The sequence below is a fragment of the Phodopus roborovskii genome, unplaced genomic scaffold (genome assembly GCF_943737965.1).
Source record: "Phodopus roborovskii unplaced genomic scaffold, PHOROB, whole genome shotgun sequence".
NCBI classification, from domain to species: Eukaryota; Metazoa; Chordata; class Mammalia; order Rodentia; family Cricetidae; genus Phodopus; species Phodopus roborovskii.
Genome location: NW_026126418.1, coordinates 18,663,662 through 18,685,897, shown reverse-complemented (window position 1 = coordinate 18,685,897; position 22,236 = coordinate 18,663,662). Strand labels below are relative to the sequence as shown.

The window sequence follows — 22,236 nt, the reverse complement described above, 5'->3', positions numbered from 1 at the left end:
CCACATAACTGTATTTTCAACAATTTAACATGACCCATTTGGAGATGAAATATTAAAATAAATCATTGATTCTTTTCAGAATCATAAAGGACTAGAATTTTATTTTTCTAAGCAAAACCCATTAGTTTAGACATGCTTAATATTACCTCAACTAACTTAAAAATATGTTTACAACTATATATGATAGTTTATTCATGAAAGACAACAAAATTACTACAGGTTCAATGAGAAATTATTTGACTCCAAATGTCTGAGAATTTTAATTGTGTCTATCATTCTTTACATGTAGTATCATGGTCATTATTTTGATGACTGTGTCTTGCACATCCTTATTTCTAAGACTGTAGATCAATGGGTTCAGCATGGGAATCACCACTGTATAAAATACAGAGCCAAGTTTGACTGTGAGCCTGGTGTTCTTATAGTTGGGCACACAAAAAAGGAATAAAATAGTACCATGGAAAATAGTGATGGCTGTCAGGTGGGATGCACAGGTGGAGAAAGCCTTCCGACGCCCACTGGCTGAATGCATCTTAAGGACAGTAACAAAAGTGAACAGGTAAGACAAAAGGATGATGAGGAGTGTGCTTAAAGCATTAAATGTGGCAAAAATGAACAGCAGCTATTGACTGATGTGAGTATCAGAGGAAGAAAGGGCCAACAGTGAGGAAAATTCACAGAAGAAGTGATCAATTCTATTGACACCATAAAAAGATAATTGTAAAATAGAACATGTCAGTGTTAAGGAACATGTGAAGCCCTATGCATATGATCCCATTACCATCATGCCACAGAGTTTCTGGGACATAACTAGTGTGTAGAGCAGAGGGTTGCAGATAGCCACAAATCGGTCATATGCCATAACAACTAGTGAAAAGGCTTCAGTTACCACAAAAATACAAAATAAAAAGTATTGTATTATACATTCTATAAATGAAATTGTTCTCTCTTTTGCAACAAGGTTCACTAGTATCTTGGGAGCAATGATGGAAGAGTAACAGAAATCCACAAAGGAGAGGTTGCTGAGGAAGAAATACATGGGGGTGTGCAGTTTGGGGTTAATTCTGATGATGAGGATCATGCCAATATTCCCTACCACAGTGATGCTGTAGATGATGAAAAATATCAAGAATAGAGGGACTTTGAGTTCTGGGTAATCTGAGAAGCCCAAGAGGGTGAACATGACCCCACTATTATTTTTCCAACAGCAACATCATTGATTTGCAAGAGTATGAAGTTTAGTCCCGAAAATGAGAAAAATTAATAGAGATTACATGCAAAACTCTTATTAACCTATGAAACCTGGAGAATTAAGAAAATTATACTTTTCATTATATGTGTACCTATATTCTTAGATGGACTACAAGGTATTTTAAAGAAGGACCAGGGTAGACACTAATGAAAATACCATGTTTGAAATTTCTTCATAAGGACACATTGAGTTAAAATGCAAATTCTTTATATTTTTAATAACTATAGAGTGATATTTTAGTATACTTATTTCAAATTACTTAAATTTTTTCATTAAATGATGTAAGTTCCTAAATGATGTTAGTATATTGACATATTATCTTAAATTAATAAGTAGTATTAAAAACTAGAAATTTCTGAAAATCGTTTTTGGTTTACCTTTACACAGTCCTAATGATTCTTGTTGAAGTTCTTTGTTTACATCTTGTTTCACTATTCTTTACCCTGTGACTCAGTACATATAAAACTAGATGTATGATAATTATTGTTTTTCTATTAATACATCTTTAACTCAGACATTTCTATTTATTAATTATTCCATACAGACAGAATAAAAAGAAGGCAGCAGAAAAGGATGTTGTGTTTTAGTAATTTATAGTATTCATTAAGATTGAAGGCATAGAAATGTGACATTCTCACTAGCATACACATAGTGGCCCACCTACATCTTCATGCCTACAATTTCTGAGCTTTACATTCCTACCCACATATAGACTTCCCTATGTCAAACTAATTCATGTTATAGGCCCAGATGATGACATATTAGTAAGTACTCTTGGGCTAAACTGTGGAAAACAGAGCACTTATTATGGAAAGTAGATATTCTTAACAACATTGCCATAAAGAAGCAGAAAAAATAAGTAAAAATGCAAGGGGATTTTCTTTTATGAAGACTGAAATAATTTCATATTCTAGGCCACTATACCTCTTTGTTTGCCTTTTTCATCCCCATCTCTCTATTCTTTATTCAAGACACTTACTATATTAATTCTATCTCATAATTATCTGAGAATGTAACAAACTACTTAACTAACTAGCTAACAAACTAATAAAGTAACTATTATTACATTCTACAAAGATTTGTTTTTGTTTTTTAAAAAGGTAGCAACTTAAGACAATCTATCACTAATCCAAGGACTCTAGTTGTCACATGCATATATTCCTAATGTTTCATATCACTTAGCATTGCAAAGTTTGTTGCACAGAGTGCAGTCAACACTAAACACAGTCCTGTTACTACACTGCCTGCAAATGTTATTAATACACCTACGATCTTTGACCATGCAAGTTGCTTTATTTATTTATTTATTTATTTATTTATTTATTTATTTATTTATTTATTTTTCGCCAAGCACATATTCTAAAGGAAATTCACACTTTTTTTTCTCCAGCATAGACTGATGTCCTTCAATTTGTTTGTTTGATATGAATGAATGAGTTTCATCATAACATTTTCCATAATACTTTATTTTTGTGGTTCTTCCTTCTGTCTTCTTATCATCACCCTGTCTTGATTATAGTATTCTAGCCCCAGTGTCCCTGTCCACTTTCCAGCCAAAAATTTTACTACCTAGCCTTCCCACTCAACTTCCTTAAAATCTGTTTTTTTCCTTATTTATTGTCCATTAAAAGTTATGTATCTTATCTTCTCTGTGATTTTATGAATTTTCAATGCTAGACAACTAACATTTCTCAGATTTTCCATTTCTTTTTCTATCCTCACATACCATCTGTCCTTCTTGACTTGTGCTGAGGAGTTTACATAAGCGTCTTGCAAAATCTCTGCAGAAATTTGCACTCCACTTCTTTCATATTCAAATATGCTCCAAAACCAGAGAAGCAGCAAGAGCCAGGATCTTCCCTAAAACAGTATCATTCTGATTGAAATGAAAAAAAGGAAGGAAGTGATCTTTTGTTTGAATTTCCACCTTACTGTAAAAATGTAGGATGTCTTTTGTCTGAGAGACTTGCCTTATATTAATAGGCACACAATTGGGAACACAAACCTTTGGGACAATCTAGTAACTTTCTCTTGAGATCTTAAGTATGCAGTAGAAATTAATCACCTCATTTAATATAAATTTAGTAAATCACAGATTGTCATTCTTGGTGTCATAATTATGCTTAACTTTTAGGAAAATCATAGGTTAAAATTTCAGTCTTTTGTTTCAAATTTTAAATTACAACATATACTCTGATGTTATCACTTATCTTGTTCTACCAATATTGGCTTATATATTTTTCTTTATTTGTTATGGTTATATATTTACATTTATAGGTGTCTTGCTTGCATGTATAGCTTGTGTATCACATGTCTTCATGACCAAACAGCATATTCTCAGGTCATGGGTAACAAACAGATGATTGGTAGCCACCATGTGAGTTCTGGAAAGTGCTCTTAATCACAAAGCTATCTCTTCATCTCTAAGTGTGTTTTGTGTTTTAGTTCTAATTCCTGAATCTGCAGTTAACTAACTATGCATGTGATATCTTTCAGCCTTTGATATTGGCCTTTTTGTGACAAATGTCCATCATGGTACTATTGCAGTGTCCCAAAGTCAGTGCTTGCTATCCTTACTTTTCAGATGCTTCAAGACAACCTTATATTTCCTTGATTCCTTGTTCATGAATAAGTTATTCACTTAATCCATGTTTGTATATTTTCACCTACCCAAAGTAATCTTCAATTTCAATTCAATACCCACCAAAATTCAAACACAATTCATTACAGAGTTTGAAAAGACAATTCTCAGCTTCATATAGAAACACACACACACACACACACACACACACACACACACAGACACACACACTCACAGAGAAATATAAACAAACAACAACAAAAGAAACAGGTGTCACCATTCCTGATCTCCAGTTGTACTACAAAGGTATACTAATAAAAACAGCATGGTATTAGCATAAAAATAGACATGGAAATAAAAATAAAGTCAGAGACATAAATCTACACACCTATGGATACTTGAAAATGTTTTAAAGAAGCCAGAAATATACACTGGAAACCAAGTTAGCATATTCAACAAATGATGCAGGTCAAATGATGGCTGCATATAGAAGAATACAAATAGAATCATACTTACCATCCTGTACAAAATTCAACTCCAAATATACCAAAGACCTCAACATAAAACCAAATACACAGAACCTGATAGAAGAGAAAGTGGGAAAATTCCTTGTACTCATTGGCACAGTAGACAACATTCTAAACTGAGCAATGTGATTACATGCACTAAGATCAATTACTAATAAATGGGACTTCATGAAACTGAAAATTTCTATGAGGCAAAGGATACCATAGTGGCAACCCTTTGAATGGAAAAAGATTTTATCAAGGGCACATGTGACTCCAAAATATATAATGAATTCATGTAACTGAATATCACAAAACCAAATAACCAATTTAAAAATGGGGTGGAAGCCCAATGCAGAAACATCAATAGACAAAACTCAAATGGATGAGAAACACACTGGAAGAAATGTTTGACATCCTTAGTCATCAGGAAAATTCAAGTAAAGACTACTTTGAGATTGCACCTTATACTTGTCAGAATGGCTAAGATAAATAACAGAAGTTATAGCTCATGCTGATGAGGATGAGAAGAAAGGGGAACATCCCTTCATTGTTAATGGGAGTGCAAATATGTATAGTCACTCTGCGAATCAGTATGATATTTCCTCAGAAAGATGGGCATACATTAATTTCAGGATCTATCTATACTACTCTTAAGCACATACCCAAAGGGTGCTCTTTCCTACCACAAGGGCTCAACCATGCTCATTGCAACTCTATTCATACTAGCTAGAAATTGGAAATGATGTAGATGGCCATCAACAGAAGAATGGATAAATAAAAAGTGAAAGTGGCACATTTACGCAATGGAGTATTATCCAACTGTTAAAAAAGAACATCATGTAATTTTAGGCAAATGGAAGGAACTAGAAAAAAAAATATCCTGAGTAAGGTAACCACAATCCATAAAGATAAATGTGCTGTGTATTCACTTACATATGGATATTATCTATTAAGTAAATGATAACCAAGCTATGAGCCATAGAGCCAGAGAAAACAGTCATAGAGGAAGGAACTAAAGTGGATACACAGATATCCATGGGAGAGGGTAATTAGAGTTGGGATGAAGTTGGTATGGAGTGGGGGGTCAAAGAACAGCAAGCTCAGGGTAAAAGAGGTGGGGGAGATGGGATTGAGGAAGGAAACATCAGGAGAGACACCTAGAATTGAATCACATTTGAGGATCAATATGGAATAAAAGTAACAATAAATTAACTCCTAAAGATATTCTGCTGTACTCATAGGTTGATGTATTATTCAGCCATCATCAGAGAATCTTCCTTTTGTAGCAAATGGGAACATATACAGAGGCTCAGATGTTGCACAAAGAAAGAGACCTTGAACACACTACTTTAAAAGAGATATCTCCATAAGATGCATTCCCTCAGTCTCAGGGCACTCCATGAAACAGGAGGCAGAAGGAGCAGGGGAGATAGAAGGAATGATGGACATCAGGATAACAAGGTCCTCTAATCCAATTGAGCAAAGATTATATGAACTCATAGAAACTGAAGCAGCAATTAGTGGTTCTACAAAGGTGTGTACTAGGTCCCCTGCATGTATATGATAGCTTTTCACTTAGGACTTTTATGGGGCTCCTGAAAATGTGAATGACTGGGTCTCTATTCTGAAATATTCTTGGAGTCTCTTTCCCTTCTGTTGACTTGGCTTGTGCAATTTCAACATAACAGGTTTTTTTTTAAATCTTACTATACTATATTTCATTTTGTTATGTTTTGTGGATGTCTCTTAGGAGCCTGCTGCTTTTTAGTGAGAAACAGGAAAGGAGTAGATCTAGATGGGAGAGAGTGGGGAGAAATTGGGAGGAGTAGATGGATGGGAAACTGAATTGAGAATGTATTATATGAGGAAAGAAATTATGTTTAATAAAATGGAAAAGAAGAAAAATAAGACTTAAAAATGTAGTAGAAAAAATAGTTTCAGTTTGGAATACATTTATGAAATTCTGAAAAGTAGTAAATTGTTGTTTAATGATAATTTTATTTTTACTATTGTATTAGTCATATATCTGTTTGGATATTGGATATATATTTAACTAATTTTATTTTTTTTATTCTTTGGAAAGGCTTGTGAAATATGTTCTTCATAAAGCATACTTTTCCCTTAAAATATGTAGTTTTGTTTTTATCTTGTTTCTTTGCAATCTGATGTTTATTTCTACTCATTTTGCTTTCATAGTTTAGTTCCTTGGCTCATATCATTAAGTATTTTGTGTTTTGCTTTTGTTTTTTATTTCATTCTTTTAAATTTCATTTTACTTTCCAACCATTCTCCCTCCTACCTCTCCTATACCTCCTCCACCCCCCCCCTCCACAGGCCATCCCCAGTCCACTCCTCTTCACAAGTAAGGGCTCCCATGAGATGTCAACAAATTCTGACACAATAGGTTGGTGTAGAGGCAAGCTCCTTTTCATGCATTATGGCTGAATATGGCATCCAACCATAGGGAATGGGTTCCAACAAGCTAATTTGAGTACCAGGTTTATATCATGGTTCTACTGTCAGGAGCCCCTCAGATAGTCCAAGCTTTACAACTGTCTTCCACAAACAGAGAGCCTAGTTTGGTTCCCTGAAGTGAACAGCTGTTGGGCTAAAGTTCATAAGTTTCCATGAGCTTGGTTCAGCTGTCTCTGTAGATTCCTCCATCATGATCTTGACCTCCCTTGCTCATATTTCCCTCATCTGTCTCTTTGACTGGATTCCTGGAGCTTTGCCTGGTTTTGGTTGTGGATTTCTGCATCTGTTTCCATTGATTACTGGATGAAGGCTCTATAATGATAGTTGGGGTAGTCACTCATCTGATGCCAGTTTGGGAATCCTCTCTAAGATTGCTAGGAGTCTTAGATGGGGGCCCTCCTAGTGGATTATAGGGAGTGCCTGTTTTCTCCCAAATCCCATAGGGGCTCTCTCTATTAAGATATCTTTCTTTGTTCTTCTCCATCGCTCCCCTCCTTGACTATCCTGTTCTTTAAATATGTTCTGTAGAAATGTATTTGATAATCTTCCTCTTTATTGCTGCTTTCTCTGTCTTATATGTTAGTATGTTTTAATTGTACGGCCATCATTTTCTTGGAGTCTTTAATTAATTTTATAGTTGAATAAAGGTCATTCATGATATTTTGTTCATCTCCATATATTTAAACATTTCTGAAAAATATTTTTCTAATTTCTTTTTTATATTTTTGTGGCCATAAAAGATCTATGCTATGATTTGATTATTATTTTGGGATTTATGGTTAGCATTTTGTCTTCCTCAAACAACATTCAATGTACCTATGAGAATACAGAACAGCCCACTATTGTCAGGTGACATCTGTGAACATCTGTAAACATAGTTTAGTTTGTAGTATTCTTTGCCTCAGAAAGAAGTATTCAAATATAATTTCTATGAAAGAAAAATAATTGAAGATATGGAAATTCTTTGGAAATAAGGGATTCATTAAAATGATACAACATACAAAAATCTGTCTCTGTCTTTCTCCATCTCTGCTTCTCTCTCACTTTCTGCATTTATGCATATGCACATGTGTATAATGGCCAAAGGATAACTTCAGAAAAATTCCTCAGACATTATCTACCTTGTTTTGAAAGATCAAAAGCACATGATGGCTAGCAAGCAAGTCACACATAGGTCTATCTCCTTACTACAGTGCCTACAAACTCATGTTTTCACTTACAGTTGTTTTAATTAAGTTAGTGAAATAAACCTCATGACCTTGGGATCATTAATAAAGTACTCTACAAATTGTTCTGTCTCCCCCTGCTCTATAAAGTGTATATATAGGTATAAAAAAAAAAAAGAAACTGGAATTAGTATTTGAAAAAAAATCTGGATTCAGTCATGTATTATATAAGTTAATAATTTGTCAAACATGGAGCCCATGGTGGATAAATAGATTTTAAATACATATATATGTGTACAATTGAGTATTTAATTGTAAAATAACTATTGTTTTCAAATATGTAGTTAGAATGGAAGACCTTATGATGAAATAATCTGAGTACTGATGGAAATGGTTGTATGTAACTAGATCTTGTTCAGGCCAAGGAGAGAAAATTATGAGAAAGGATGTTTGAAAAACACAGGCTACATTTGGAATTAGATAAGAGATTTAATTGTTTATGATGACCAGTAGAGTAAGGTAATTATGGGAAGCGTTAGCTAAGAAACATATATTTAATAACTCCTAAAGAGAATCTTGTATGTTCTCAGTATATAAAAGGTAATATGTGCATTTTTATAAATGTCAGTTACTTTTCCCTTCTTTCAGTGCAGTTAAGAATATCATATATCCATGGGGGAGGGCTTAGGCCCTGTCCCAAATGATGTGAAAGACTTTGATGATTCCCCTTAGAAGTCCTAACCCATTCTATTATGCAGAAGAGGGATGGGATGGCTTTTGGTGGGAGGCATGGGAGAATGGGAGGAGAAGGAATTGGGATTGATATATGAAATAAGATTGTTTCTAATTTAAATGTCAAAAAAGAAAGAAAAATATAAATCTACTACAAAAAAAAATACTGTGTACCATACAATGCCTCATGAAAAATGTAATTTAAGACTCAGTTAAAATATTTGTCATCTTAAACCTATTACATCAGATTAAAGTAATTACTTTTAATTGCTTAAACTGTAACCTTAATAGATCAGCATCATTTACTCTCCAGGGTTTGTCTCTCCAAGGCTGGAGCAATAAATATAAGAATATGTTTGTCATTCCCACTCACAGAGATTCCACCTTGAACAGCAAAAGGTTTGATTTAAGCCTGTAAAAGAAAGGTAGATATTAATTCCCATCAGAAAAATAGCTTGATATAAACATAAGACATTTTGATGTATGGCATCATCAACCAAGATGAAATATTCCCATATTTTAATACAACATATATCTTTGTATGAGAGAATCTCTCATATCTTAATATTTTATCTTGATACTGTATTTCAGTATATCTTTATTTTTATTACATTATTCTCATTATAGCTGATAGCTTAAGTCTCTAATTTGTTCTATAAGAAAAGTGATTATTTTAAAACAATTCAGTTAATATTTTAACAAGAAAGATAAATGGTTATATGGTACTTGAAAAATGAATTAATATCTTTGAACCTAAATATACAAATACTAGTTATAGATATATGTTTGTCTGTATTTTCAGATCACTGGAATACTTCTTTCATAGAAATACACATTTTGTGTTTGTCAATGTATGTGTCTTTGTGTGTGTGTGTGTGTGTGTGTGTGTGTGTGTGTATGTGTTAACCTGTCTGTGTACCTTGTCTCTATGTCTGTTACTTTCTGTGCCTGTCAAAATCTGTCTCTCTTCTTCTCATGGGTGCATATGTTCATGTGTGTAGAGGTCACAGGATAACCAGAAATGTTGCTTAGACACCATCTACCTTGATTTGAAAGATCATTAAGACTGCAATGGCTAGCAAACTAGCCACACAGATGAACATAGGTCCATCTCCCCAGCACAGTGACTACAAGCTCATATTATCATGTTCAGCATTTTCCTCTTCAGTTATTGGAATAAACCTCAGGTCCCTGGTTTCATTAGTAAAGTACTCTATAGTGTGCTCTGTCTCCCCCTGATCTCCTGATCTGTAAAATATAATATCCTTATATTCTATTTTATAAATAGGTTTTAGGCAATATAGAAAAGAATAATAAATATGTATTTCCTGTAAAAATTACTAAGGCTGATTTTAGAAAGGACCCAGACCCCCTGTGTGTCAGTTAGGAGGACTGGGCAGACTCTGGGTCTCTGGTAATGGATCAGTATTTATCCCTAGTTTACAATGGATTTTGGGAGTCCAATCCCACATAAAGGGATACTTTCTCAGCCTAGACACACAGGAGGGCCAAGGCCCTGCCCCATATGATAGACTTTGAAGACTCCCCATGGATGGCCTCACCCTCCCTGGGAAGCAGAAAGAGGAAAAGGGCTGGGGTTTGGTGAGGGTGATAGGGGAGGAGAGGAGGGTGAGGTAACTGGGATTGACATGTAAAACAACCTTGTTTCAAATGTAAATTTTAAAAAAAGACTTAGTATTAAAAAAAAAAAAAGAAAGAAAATAGTTTCACAGGGTAAGATACACAATCCTTTTAAGATCCAATATAGAATAACAAAAAAGTGTACACAGTAATTCATATATATATATATATATATATATATATATATATATATATATATGATGTATATTATATATATAATAGGTTAAATATTTCACATTGTTGTTATTGAATATGGAGTTAGTAATTGTATGTTAGGTAGGCTAATAATTTATAAATATATACAATGAAAACAAGAAGCTACTGTATTAGGTATAAAATTAACTAGAGATGAAGATACTACAAATCCATGTTATTGCAACAATGAGCACTCAAACTTGCATTCCAACATACGATTTAACTAGTAATTATATTGCCCTTGAAAAGCTTTAAAAATGATTTGGGATTACTAAAATGTGTGACCTTGCATTTCTCAGGCTGACCAAAACTGAGATGTTTTAAAATGTGATTTCTCTCTCTCTCTCTCTCTCTCTCTCTCTCTCTCTCTCTCTCTCTCTCTCTCTCTCGCTCTCTCTCTTTTTATATCTAGAGTCCTTTAAATAGTAGTTATTTAAAAGTAGTACTGGGTAAAAAAAATGCATACTTTTGTAAGGTCCCTTACAGAAGGGGGAAGGGACAAGTTCTTCAGAGCACATGGAGTGGGGACTTGAGTGGAGAGGGAACTAGGAGAAAGAGAAGGTGAGGAGAGGAAAGCACATGTGACTAAGAAGATTGAGTCAGGGAAGGAATAGAAGACAGAAGAGAGAGAGAGAGAGAGAGAGAGAGAGAGAGAGAGAGAGAGAGAACATAAAAGAGGGAGCCATTGTTCATTTGAAGAGAAAACTGAACCTAAAGAAATATCCAGAGACCTACAAGACTGCTGCCAACTAACAATTTGAGCTATCATTATGGTAGAAAGGCTACCATAAATGCCCTTCCCTGTTAATGAGATCAATTACAAACTTATCCACCATCATGGAGCCCTCATCTAGTACCTGTTGGAAACAGAAGCAGACACTGAAAACTAAGCAATGACCCAAACTTGAATCCAGGCAGAGAGGGAGGACAAGACCAAGCTGCAGAAACACATAGAGACAGCTGACCTGAACAAAGAGGAGCTAACAGCACCCAGACTGATAGCTGGGAATCCAGCATGGGACTTACTCAGACCCTCTGAACATCGGTCTCAGCTAGAAGGCCTGAGCAGTCTAAGGGACATCAGACAGTGGAACCATGATGTATTTCTGGTGCACAAAAAAATGACCTTTCAGGCAATCCTCCATGGACAGATACTCCCTTAACCTAAAGACAGGAGAGAGGTCGTAGTCCCTACTTCAAATGATTTGACAGAATTAGATGACCCCTCCTGGATGACATCACCCTACATGTGTAGTGGGGGGGGTAAGAAAGGGGAGAGTGGTCGGGGTACATGTGAGGGGGGGAGAGAGGGAAAGAGGAAGGAAGGTAGGGAGGAAGAAAAGGAGGGAAAGGGAACTGGGATCGATATGTAAAAAAAGAAAGCAAAATGTAACACAGATGGTACAATCATTTTAGTCAGTTGGGTGTTCAATTAGGAAGAAAAGAAATTTGTTGAAGTGTAAAACCCTCAGGGGAGAGAAATTTACCTTGATGAACACAGAAGTTTACAGCATCCCCAGAACAAACTAGTGTGATTTGCTTTTTAATCTAATAACTATAACATAGTGGGGCTGCATAGGCAAAAAAACCACAAACAAACGAACACACAATCAAAAATCTCTCAGCTCCCTAATTTCTATTTTATTGTCTTAGGATAAACTCCATATTCTGCAGAAGAGAATCCATGTCATTACCATATGGAAATAACAGCAGGGCCATGTTCATCCTCTTGGGCTTCTCCAGTTACCCAGAACTGAAAGTTCCTCTCTTCTTGATGTTTCTCACCATCTACAGCTTTACTGTAATAGGAAATATTGGGATGATCCTCATCATCAGAATTAACCCCAAACTTCACACCCCTATGTATTTCTTCCTCAGCCACCTCTCCTTTGTGGATTTCTGCTACTCCTCAGTCATTGCTCCCAAGATGCTAGTGAACCTTGTTTCAAAAGACAGAACCATTTCATTTATAGAATGCATAGTACAATACTTTTTCTTTGCTGTCTTTGTGGTAACTGAATCCATTTTATTAGTGGTCATGGCCTATGACCGGTTTGTAGCCATCTGAAGCCCACTGCTCTACAGAGTCACGATGTCCAAGAAACTCTGCATCTGTCTGGTGGTGGGATCATATGCATGGGGACTGACATGCTCTTTGACAATGACATGTTCTGCTGTTCAGTTATCTTTTGTTGGTTTCAACACAATTGATCATTTCTTCTGTGAGTTCTCCTCACTTCTAGCACTCTCCTGCTCAGATACTCGAGTGAACCAAATTCTTCTGTTCTCACTCTCCACTGTGAATGCTCTCAGCACTCTCCTCATCATCCTACTATCCTATGTGTTCATCCTTGGTACAATACTCAAGATGCAATCATCCAAAGGGCGCCGCAAAGCATTCTCGACATGTGCTTCACACCTGACTACCATCACCATCTTCTATGATACTATCTTGTTTCTGTACTCTGTACCCCACTCAAATAACTCAAAGCTAACATTCAAAGTGGTTTCTTTGTTTTATACACTGGTGATTCCCATGGTCAACCCCGTGATTTATAGTCTAAGAAATAAAGATGTGAAGGATACAATCAGAAAAATAATGAACATTAAATTTATAATTTTCCTCCATTCATCTTCTCAAGAACTTTGACCATGACATTATTAAAGTAGTTTTAGAGAGATTAAATGGAATACCATGCTGAAACTAATAATTAATATCTTCAACTGAATAGAAATTGACCTTTTTAAAAATAGAATTCTCCATATTCACTTTTTAGAAATAAATCAGAGAATTCACAAGATATTTGTATATCATCCCCAAAACTGAAATCATATTCTAATTTATAACCTCTTTTTATAGATTAAAAGTTGTATTTCATGGGGGATACCATATATTATGTATGTATATACCATATACATCCCCTTCTATATGACATTTCATATAGCAGAAATTTTCAAAGTATGTGTAATGAAAAAGTTGTTATATCCATTATGAAAAGGCAAAATGAATTATGTTAATATTTAAAGTAAGTAGATAGGTAGTATATAAGAATGAAGACAGAAAGTACCCAAGGACTCTTAAAAGAAAGGAAATCTAAAATGCATGATGGGAACTTTGAGGGTTTTGCTAGTATAATTTTAAGAAAGAGAAAAGAAATAAAATGCTGGTAAGATGGTTCAGTAGGTAAAACGCTAGCAATGTAAGTCTGATTACCTAAGTTTGATCTCCTGACCCAAAGGAAATATGAAAGGAGAAAAATGATTTCACTGAGATGTCCTGTGACTTCTACAAGGCATGTATGAAAACAGCCCCTGAGTATAACATTGCACACGAGAACAACAACTGAAACAATTTAAAGGAGTTATTTATTTATTTATTCTTATTGTTGCATTTTGCTTTTTTGTTTGCTTGTTTTAAATTGGCCACTGTGAAAAGAGTGATATTTTTGTAGAACCATCATGTAAAAAATATAATTTATTTAAGAGAAAATAGCATAAATATAATCAAAAGTTAAGAATGCAATTCTGTGCCAGGCATTCAATAAAGACTTTATTGTCCCAAAGTGGTATCACATTTTGTGTGTTTTGTGTATATGTGTTATATATTATATACAAATTAGTCTGCATGTGCAGAATGTGGGAAGAAATGTTTGCTTTGTAACACATGGATTTTTTTTAACCAGAAATGATTTTGAAACTATCTGTCACAACATGGTAACTCAGCATTAGGAACCTTTCTTCCTCTCTCCCTTCCTCTCTCCCTCCCTCCCTCCTTTCCATTCTCCCTCCGTCCATCCTTCCCTTCCTCCCTATCTTCTTCTCTCCCTCTCTCCCTTCCTATTTCCCTCCATCCCTCTCTCCGTCCTTCCCTTCTTCCCTCCTTGCCTCAAGGATGAATTTTCTCTTTTTGCTTACATGTATAGGAATGCCTCAGAAGTAGCTTCATTCCTGAAAAGCCCAAGCTAGTTCTGGGGAAGACTCAGCAAAGCTGCTGCTCTGGCACTCTTTGCCATTACTCACTTTACATGTTCAAGAATCTACTCAAGACTTTTAAGAGTTTTATATCCAAACAAATGTTTACTTTTCTCTATAAAGCTTGAAAGTGTCTTGCAGAATCTTCCAAGTTTCTTCTTTAGAGACATATAACATTTTATTTACTACTTGAGTCTCATTAATCTCCTCCTTTTTTGAAGGCATATTTGAAATCAGAGTAAACTGCTGTACAACCTTATCCCATTTAAGTGGCTGTTATTTCAATATTTCCTTTAATATACACAGAGTATTTTGTGAATTATTCACAATTTGAAAGGACATTAAGCTCTTGCATTTGTAGCAAGTCTAGTTACTGTCAAAGTGCTTACCATTTAAACATGGATGTGGTAGGAGTATGTGAAGTCACTTCACTAACAAATTATTAGATAGTAATCGCTCCTGGGAGAGGAAGTGTAATTTTTATTCAAGTGTCTGTTTCCTGGTGCATTGCTCATGCTCCAGTTGGATGGCATTCATCCTTGACAATATGAGACTACTAATGGACCTCTATATACTTTGCAAAACAAGTAGGAAGCCTGAAGTTGTGAGGGAGATGCTTTGGAGTACCCTAGAAGTAGTTAGAGATGGGGTCTTGGAATAGATATGCTCAAAATACATTTATAATTTTATAAAATTTTCTATGAAGAAATAACAAATATTTTTAAAGGGTGTTCATGTTTACACATCACATATGAAATAAATTGATAAATCTTTTTAAAGTTACATTTCACTTTTGATCCATACTTTTGTACAGTTTATAAGGTATTTTCTGTTGTTGCCGATAAATATTGAATAAATCATATATTTTACCTGCAACTTCTACTATTACTTCAAAGTGAGTGCATGACATTAAATATCACCCTTCTAGCTCTTTTGAGATCTGTAATATTTTCTAATTAATTGTCATCAAATATTGAGTGAGAACAAAAATCAAGAAATTAAAAATTCTTAACCAAGTATGTTCTTAAATAACCTTTCAACCTATTACAATAAAAGCAAAGAGACTTCTTTCATTTTTCATAAACTACAAAAGTCAAGTTTATTCTCTTGGAAAAAACCCAATTGTGTAATAGTAACTACATTCATTTTAATAGGACCCATTAAGTCAACCTTTATTGACACATGTTACATAAATTTCACAGTGACATAATATGCTTAAGAAGAAAAGATTTTAGTGTCTATTATTTTTCTTACTGTGTCCTTGACATCCTTATTTCTCAGACTGTAGATCAGGGGATTCAGCATGGGAATCACCACTGTGTAGAACACAGAGGCCACTTTGACTGTGTGTCTGGAGTTCTTCGAGTTAGGAACACAGTAAAGGAACAGGATTGTTCCATGAAAGATGGTTATGGCTGTCAGGTGGGAAGCACAAGTGGAGAAGGCTTTGTGGCGTCCACTGGCTGAATTCATCTTCAGAATAGTAACAACAATGAGCACATAGGACAAGAGGATGATAAGGAGTGTGCTGACTTCATTAAAAGTAGCAAAAATAAAAAGCAATAGTTGACTGACTGATGTATCAGAGCATGAAAGTGAAAGGAGTGAGGAGAACTCACAGAAAAAGTGGTTGATCATGTTGAAACCATGAAAAGATAAATTCAAGGCAGAACAAGTCAGTATCAAGGAACATACTACCCCCCAAGCATAGGATCCTAACACCAGCATTGCACACAGACTCTGAGACATGGCTACTGTGTAGAGAAGAGGATTACAGATGGCCACAAACCTGTCATATGCCATCATGCCTAGTAAAAATGATTCAGTTACCACAAAAGTACAGAAAAAAAAGAATTGCACCAAACATCCTAAAAATGATATGGTTCTGTCTATTATAAATAGATTTACAAGCATCTTTGGGGCAACAATAGAGGAGTAACAGAAATCCACAAAGGAGAGGTGACTGAGGAAAAAGTACATGGGTGTGTGCAGTTTGGGGTTAATTTTGATGATGAGAATCATGCCAAGATTGCCTATCACTGTGATACTATAAATGGTGAGAAATACCAAGAAAAGAGGGACTTTCAATTCTGGATAATCTGAGAAGCCCAAGAGGGTGAAAATGGCCCCACTCTTATTTCCATCTGACAGAGACATAGCTTCTGTTTGAAAGAATCTAGAATACCTGGAAATAAAATAGAATGTGAAGTCATAACCAGCTTGTTTCTCATAGCTTGGAGGAAAAAGCATATTTCAAAGTTACTGTACTTATAATAAGGCTTTTGCATATTATTAAAATATCAACTGTTGTAAGATACTTAAAATTAAAATGAATAAATTATAGCCTCTTAAATAAAAGAAAATCATGATAATTACTTAAATTGGGAGATATGGATTGACTTGAGGCTATTTCAAATCAAATATGTACATTCAACTTTCAGTAGTATTGTATTATTTTATGCTCACAGAAGCGAAGCCTAAAGTACCATCATGACTGGCTATCTCAGCCTTATTACCAACAACAATATCCCAGGAATATATAAAGTAATTATGTTATGCATCCTGTATTACAATGTTTGAAGTTACAACAGTTATGACATCTTATCTTGTAATGTCTATTTTTTCAGTGATTTAGTACAGATTCCCTCACTCAAATAAAGGGAATTTTACTTTCTTTTACAAAGCATATTATTTACATTTTGATTTATAGTTCATATTTTCCCTTTATAACAGTAGCCTAATATTTCACTCATGAAGGAACTAAAACTGTCCTCTATGCAATAGTTGTTGCATTCCTGTTATAAAGGGGCCTTTTCTCTATTCTTTATATTTAATGTGTGTCTCCATATGCTATAAATTTGTCACCTAGTCCATTTTTTCCTTGTGTTACCTTTGATATAGAAAGATTATCTGAGTACATTTGATGACTAAAAAAAAAAAGCCACATATACAAAATAATCATTGAATTCATTTCCTGAATGCAAAACACAGTTAATAAACTACTGTGCAGACTGTTCTTTCTTGAATACCTATAGTAATAAAATTTTAGCCACACAGTAGTTCCTAGGCATCCCCTCAAGAAAAATAAGTAATTATAGGCAATATTAAGGCAATATTGTTTCTAAATGTGTGATTTTCAACCTTACAAAAATGAAGCAAAAGTCATGCTCCTATTTCAAAAAAGTCAAAGTATGCATTGAAAAAAATGATAAAAAATTGAATTACTAAGAAGGGGAAGGACCTAGTGTATGTGAGGGGTAGCAAATATAGCATATGGAATTCTCAAAGAATTAATGACATATCAGATGTTTGTTAAGTCTTGCTATATTTTTCAAAGTAACTCACATTTTCTGTTTATTTTCTTTAGTGAGATTTTCAATATTTTGAAAAAGTTAAGCTCTTTCCTGTTATATTAATTTTATTTTTGTAACCTTATTCTTCCTTTTTATTGTTTTTATTAGATGATATTTATTTTGCCTTGCATAAATGTCTGAGAACTTGTCCTTGAATTATTTTCAAAATCTTATAAAAATGAAAGTTTCACATTCTCACAAGCTGTTCTTTTTTCTACCAAAGGCACAAGTTCCATAGAATTCTTAAGGTACTTACCTAGGCCAGGGATCCAAAAGCAAAAGCAAAGTTTTACAGAAACACTGTACCTAGTGGTTCTGGCTCATTCACAAGACATTTAAGAACTATTCTACTCATGAATGCTGAGTTTCCATAAATATTTATGTCTAGAATTTAGAAACCAACTTGCAAAGGATAAAGGCACGGCCTTTACTTTTTGAGAATAGCATCAGGAGTCTTCTAATTTCTTGTTACAATTGTGAAGAAAGGAAAGCATCTTTAGAGACTCTTGGTAAATTCTCTTGAGATCAAGAAACAAACAATTAAAATTAATCACCACTCAGATACAATTGTGGAAGCAAATTAGATCATAGTTAGAGACAGCTCATAAATAAAATGTAGTATGAATATTGGTAGACATTACTGAACATATTTGAAACATAGCTTTTAAATTAATTTTCATTGTACTTATTGCATAGTTTTTTTCCCTTGTAAGAAGACACATGTTTACAATAGTATGAATTTCATTATTTAGTTTATCAAGTTACTATATGGATTAATAATTCATAAATATTTGTTAAATGTTGAATGATACTTTCTATTTACTGGAATAAAACAAAATTCACCAGTTATTCAGTAAGAACATAATCCACCAAAATCAATTTTGAATGTCACTTAATTGAATAGCAATTTAATGTCAATATATCATATGTCTATTAAAAGAAAAATTAAAAGTACCCTTTCAAAATTAAACAAAGTTACTCCACACTCCTAATTTCTTTCTAGTATCAAGTCATTGTGTTTTTAACAATAAAGTATTCCATATTATACTTGAAGTTCTAGGTAGAGCAATAAGAGCAAAAGGAGATGAAGGGGATCCAAATTGGAAAGGAAGAAGTCAAACTTTCACCACTTGCAGATAATATGATAGTTTACTTAAGTGACTGTACGATCTCTACCAGGGAACTCTTACAGCTGAAAAACACCAACAGTAAATTAGCAGGATACAAATTAACTAAAAGAAAATCAGTAGTACTACAATATGCAGACTATAAAGGGGTTGAAAAATAATCTGAGAAGTATCACAATTTACAATAGCCACAAACAACATAAAATATCTTGGGATAAAGCTAACCAAACACGTGAAAGACCTATATAGCAAGAACTTTGTGTCTTTAAAGAAAAAAAAATATTAAAGAAGATAATAGAAAATGGAAAGGTCTCCCATGCTCTTGGATAGGTAGTATAAACACAGTAAAAATGACAAAATTTGTCAAAAGCAATCTACAGACTCAATGCAATCCCCATCAAAATCATATCACAATTCTTCACAGATCTTGAAAGGATAATACTCAACTTTATATAGAAGAACTAAAGATACAGGATAGTCAAAACAATCCTGTACAGTAAAGAAACATCAAAGCATCTCCATCCCTGTTTTCAAACTCTACTATAGAGCTATAGTCCTGAAAACAGCATTGTATTGGCACAAAAGTAGACAGGCAGACCAAAGGAAAGTCAAAATTTCTGATATTCACCCACACACCTACAAACACCTGATTTTTGACAAAACCACTAAAATTATACAATGGAAGACAGAAAGCATCTTCAAGAAATGGTTCTGGGACAACTGGATGATGATATGTAGAAGACTGCAGATAGACCTGTGTCTATCGCCATGTACAAAAATTAAGTCCAGAGGATCGAAGTCCTCAACATAAATCCACCTACACTGAACCACACAGAAGAGAAAGTGGGACTTGAACAAATTGGTGCAGGAGACCGCTCCCTGAACATAATACCAGTAGCACAGACACTGAGATCTACAATTAATGAATGGTACCTCCTAAAACTGAGAAGCTTCTGTAAGGTAAAGGACAAGCTTACAAGACCAAACATCAGCCCACAGACTGGGAAAAGATCTTCACCAACCCCACAACTGACAGCTGATCTCCAAAATAAACAAAGAACACAAGAAACTAGTCACCATAACACCAAGTAACAGCATTAAAAAGGGGGTAATTCTCAACAGAGGGATGCAAAATAGCTGAAAGACACTTAATAAAATGTTTATCATCCTTAGCCATGAGGGAAATGCAAATCAAAACAAATCAGAGATACTATTTTACTCCTTGCAGAATGGGTATAATCAGAAACAACAATGACAGCTTATGCTGGAGAGGATGTGGAGAAAGGAAATACTCCTTTCTCCACATGGAAACATGTACAGCCATTTTGGAGATCAGTATGAAGGTTTCTCGGGAAAATGGGAATCAGTCTATCACAGGACCTGACAATCCCACTCTTAGGCATATATATACAAATAATCCACATCCATGCAACAAAAACATCTGTTCAACTATGTCCACAGCAGCATTATTTGTAATAGCAAGAACCTAGAAGCAACCTAAATGTCCCTCAACTGAAGAATGGATAAAGAAAGTGTACATTTACACAATGAAGTACTAATCGTTGGGGAAAAAAACAAACAAAACAACAACAAAAACCAACAAACAAACATAAGAAAACAATGGAATGCTATTCAGCAGAAAAGACAATGGAATCTTGAAATTTGCAGGCAAATGGATGGAACTTGAAGAAACCATCTTGAATGAGTTAACCCAGTCACAAAAAGATCAGAATATGGATTTTAGATATAGAACAAAGCATCACTGGCCTATAATTCACACTGCCAGAGAAACTATGATACAAAGAGGAACCTAAGAGATTCATACACGGTCCCTCACAGAAGGGGAAAGGAACAAGATCTCCTAAGCTTATTTGGAGTGAGCGGGGCAGTGAGTGGAGAGAAAGCTAGGAGAAAGAGAAAGGGAGGAGAGGAAAGCATGTGGGGCAGAAAGATTGATGCAGGGGAGGACTAGATGAGAAAAGACAGAGAGAAGGATGGAGGGAGAGAGAGAGAGAGAGAGAGAGAGAGAGAGAGAGAGAGAGAGAGAGAGAGAGAGAGAGAGGGGTCATAAAAAGGGAACCATTATACGTTTGAAGAGAAAACTGACTGTAGAGCAATGTCCAGAGACCTACACGGATGATCCCAACTAACTATCTGAGCAAAAGTGGAAAGCCTACCTTAAGTCCCCTTCCATAATAATGAGATTGATGATAAAGTTATCCACCATCATAGAGTCCTCACCTAGTAGCTGATGGAAACAAAAGCAGATACCCACAGCTAAACACTGAGCCAAACTGAAATCCAGATGCAGAGAGGGAGGAGTAATAAGAAAATGGAGACAAGACCAGGTTACAGAAACAGCTGAACTGAACAAAGGGGAGCTAATAGAGCCCCAGACTGAGAGCTGGGAAACCAGCATTGGACTGACTCAGACCCCCTGAACATGGGACTCAGTTAAAAGGCCTAGGCAAGGATGCATCCCTGGAGCACAAAAAGACATTGGGAGCACATTCCCCATGGAAGGATACTCCCTTAACCTAGAGGCAGGAGGGAGGGTCTAGTCCCTACTCCAAATGACTTGACAGATTTTGTTGATCCCTCCTGAAAGGCATCACTCTCCCTTTGGAGTGTGTGTGTGTGTGGGGGGGGGTTGAGGGTAATGGGATGGGAGGGTGATCATGGGGCGTTGGAGAGAGTAAGGGAGGCAGGGAGGGAGAAAGAACTGGAATCCATATGTAAAATATAAAAATAAATAAAATAAAAAGAAAAAAATATTATCATGTACTTATTCTCTGAAAATGCTGTAAAAACTGTTACTAGAATTTTAAGAAAGAAGTTAGACAAGGTCACAGTCAATTACATTTATATAGTAATAAATGATTTATTCAAACAGGTATAAACAGAATTTCTGTTTTATTGTTGTTTTGGTTTGTATTCTTTAACGTACAAGCATATTTGTTTTCAAATAGTTTCATAATGCTGGAATGTTCTACATGGCTACCAGGGAAGAAAAGACATCAGTGGTTTTATTCTGCACCATATTCTGTAAACTATAATACTGAGTTTCCAGGAAATTATTCTCATTAGTGCAATAATGGTAGGAGGGTTTTGAGGTAACTACTTTTGATTTGATTTTAATCCAGCTCTGCATGCATGATTAGTACAGTAATTTTTTTTTTCAAAATCTCGTGAATGTTGAGATTATAGGCCCTTGATGGGAGTCTACTAGTTAC

General features: G+C 34.9%; 2 protein-coding genes and 1 pseudogene across 2 annotated transcripts; 1 reads left to right on the top strand and 2 right to left on the bottom strand.

Annotated features, from left to right (window-relative positions):
- Nucleotides 1-259: 259 nt before the first annotated feature.
- LOC127222011 (olfactory receptor 5D18-like) lies at nucleotides 260-1,195 on the bottom strand (annotated as a pseudogene).
- An 11,040-nt stretch (nucleotides 1,196-12,235) lies between these two features.
- Nucleotides 12,236-13,201, top strand: LOC127221839 (olfactory receptor 5D18-like). The gene is given in 1 exon segment (XM_051183823.1): nucleotides 12,236-13,201. A coding segment is annotated over 1 exon segment (966 nt).
- A 2,537-nt stretch (nucleotides 13,202-15,738) lies between these two features.
- LOC127222010 (olfactory receptor 5D18) lies at nucleotides 15,739-16,680 on the bottom strand. The gene has a single exon (XM_051183930.1). The coding sequence runs from the start codon at nucleotides 16,678-16,680 to the stop codon at nucleotides 15,739-15,741; it is 942 nt and encodes a 313-aa protein (XP_051039887.1).
- Between the last annotated feature and the right edge of the window lie 5,556 nt (nucleotides 16,681-22,236).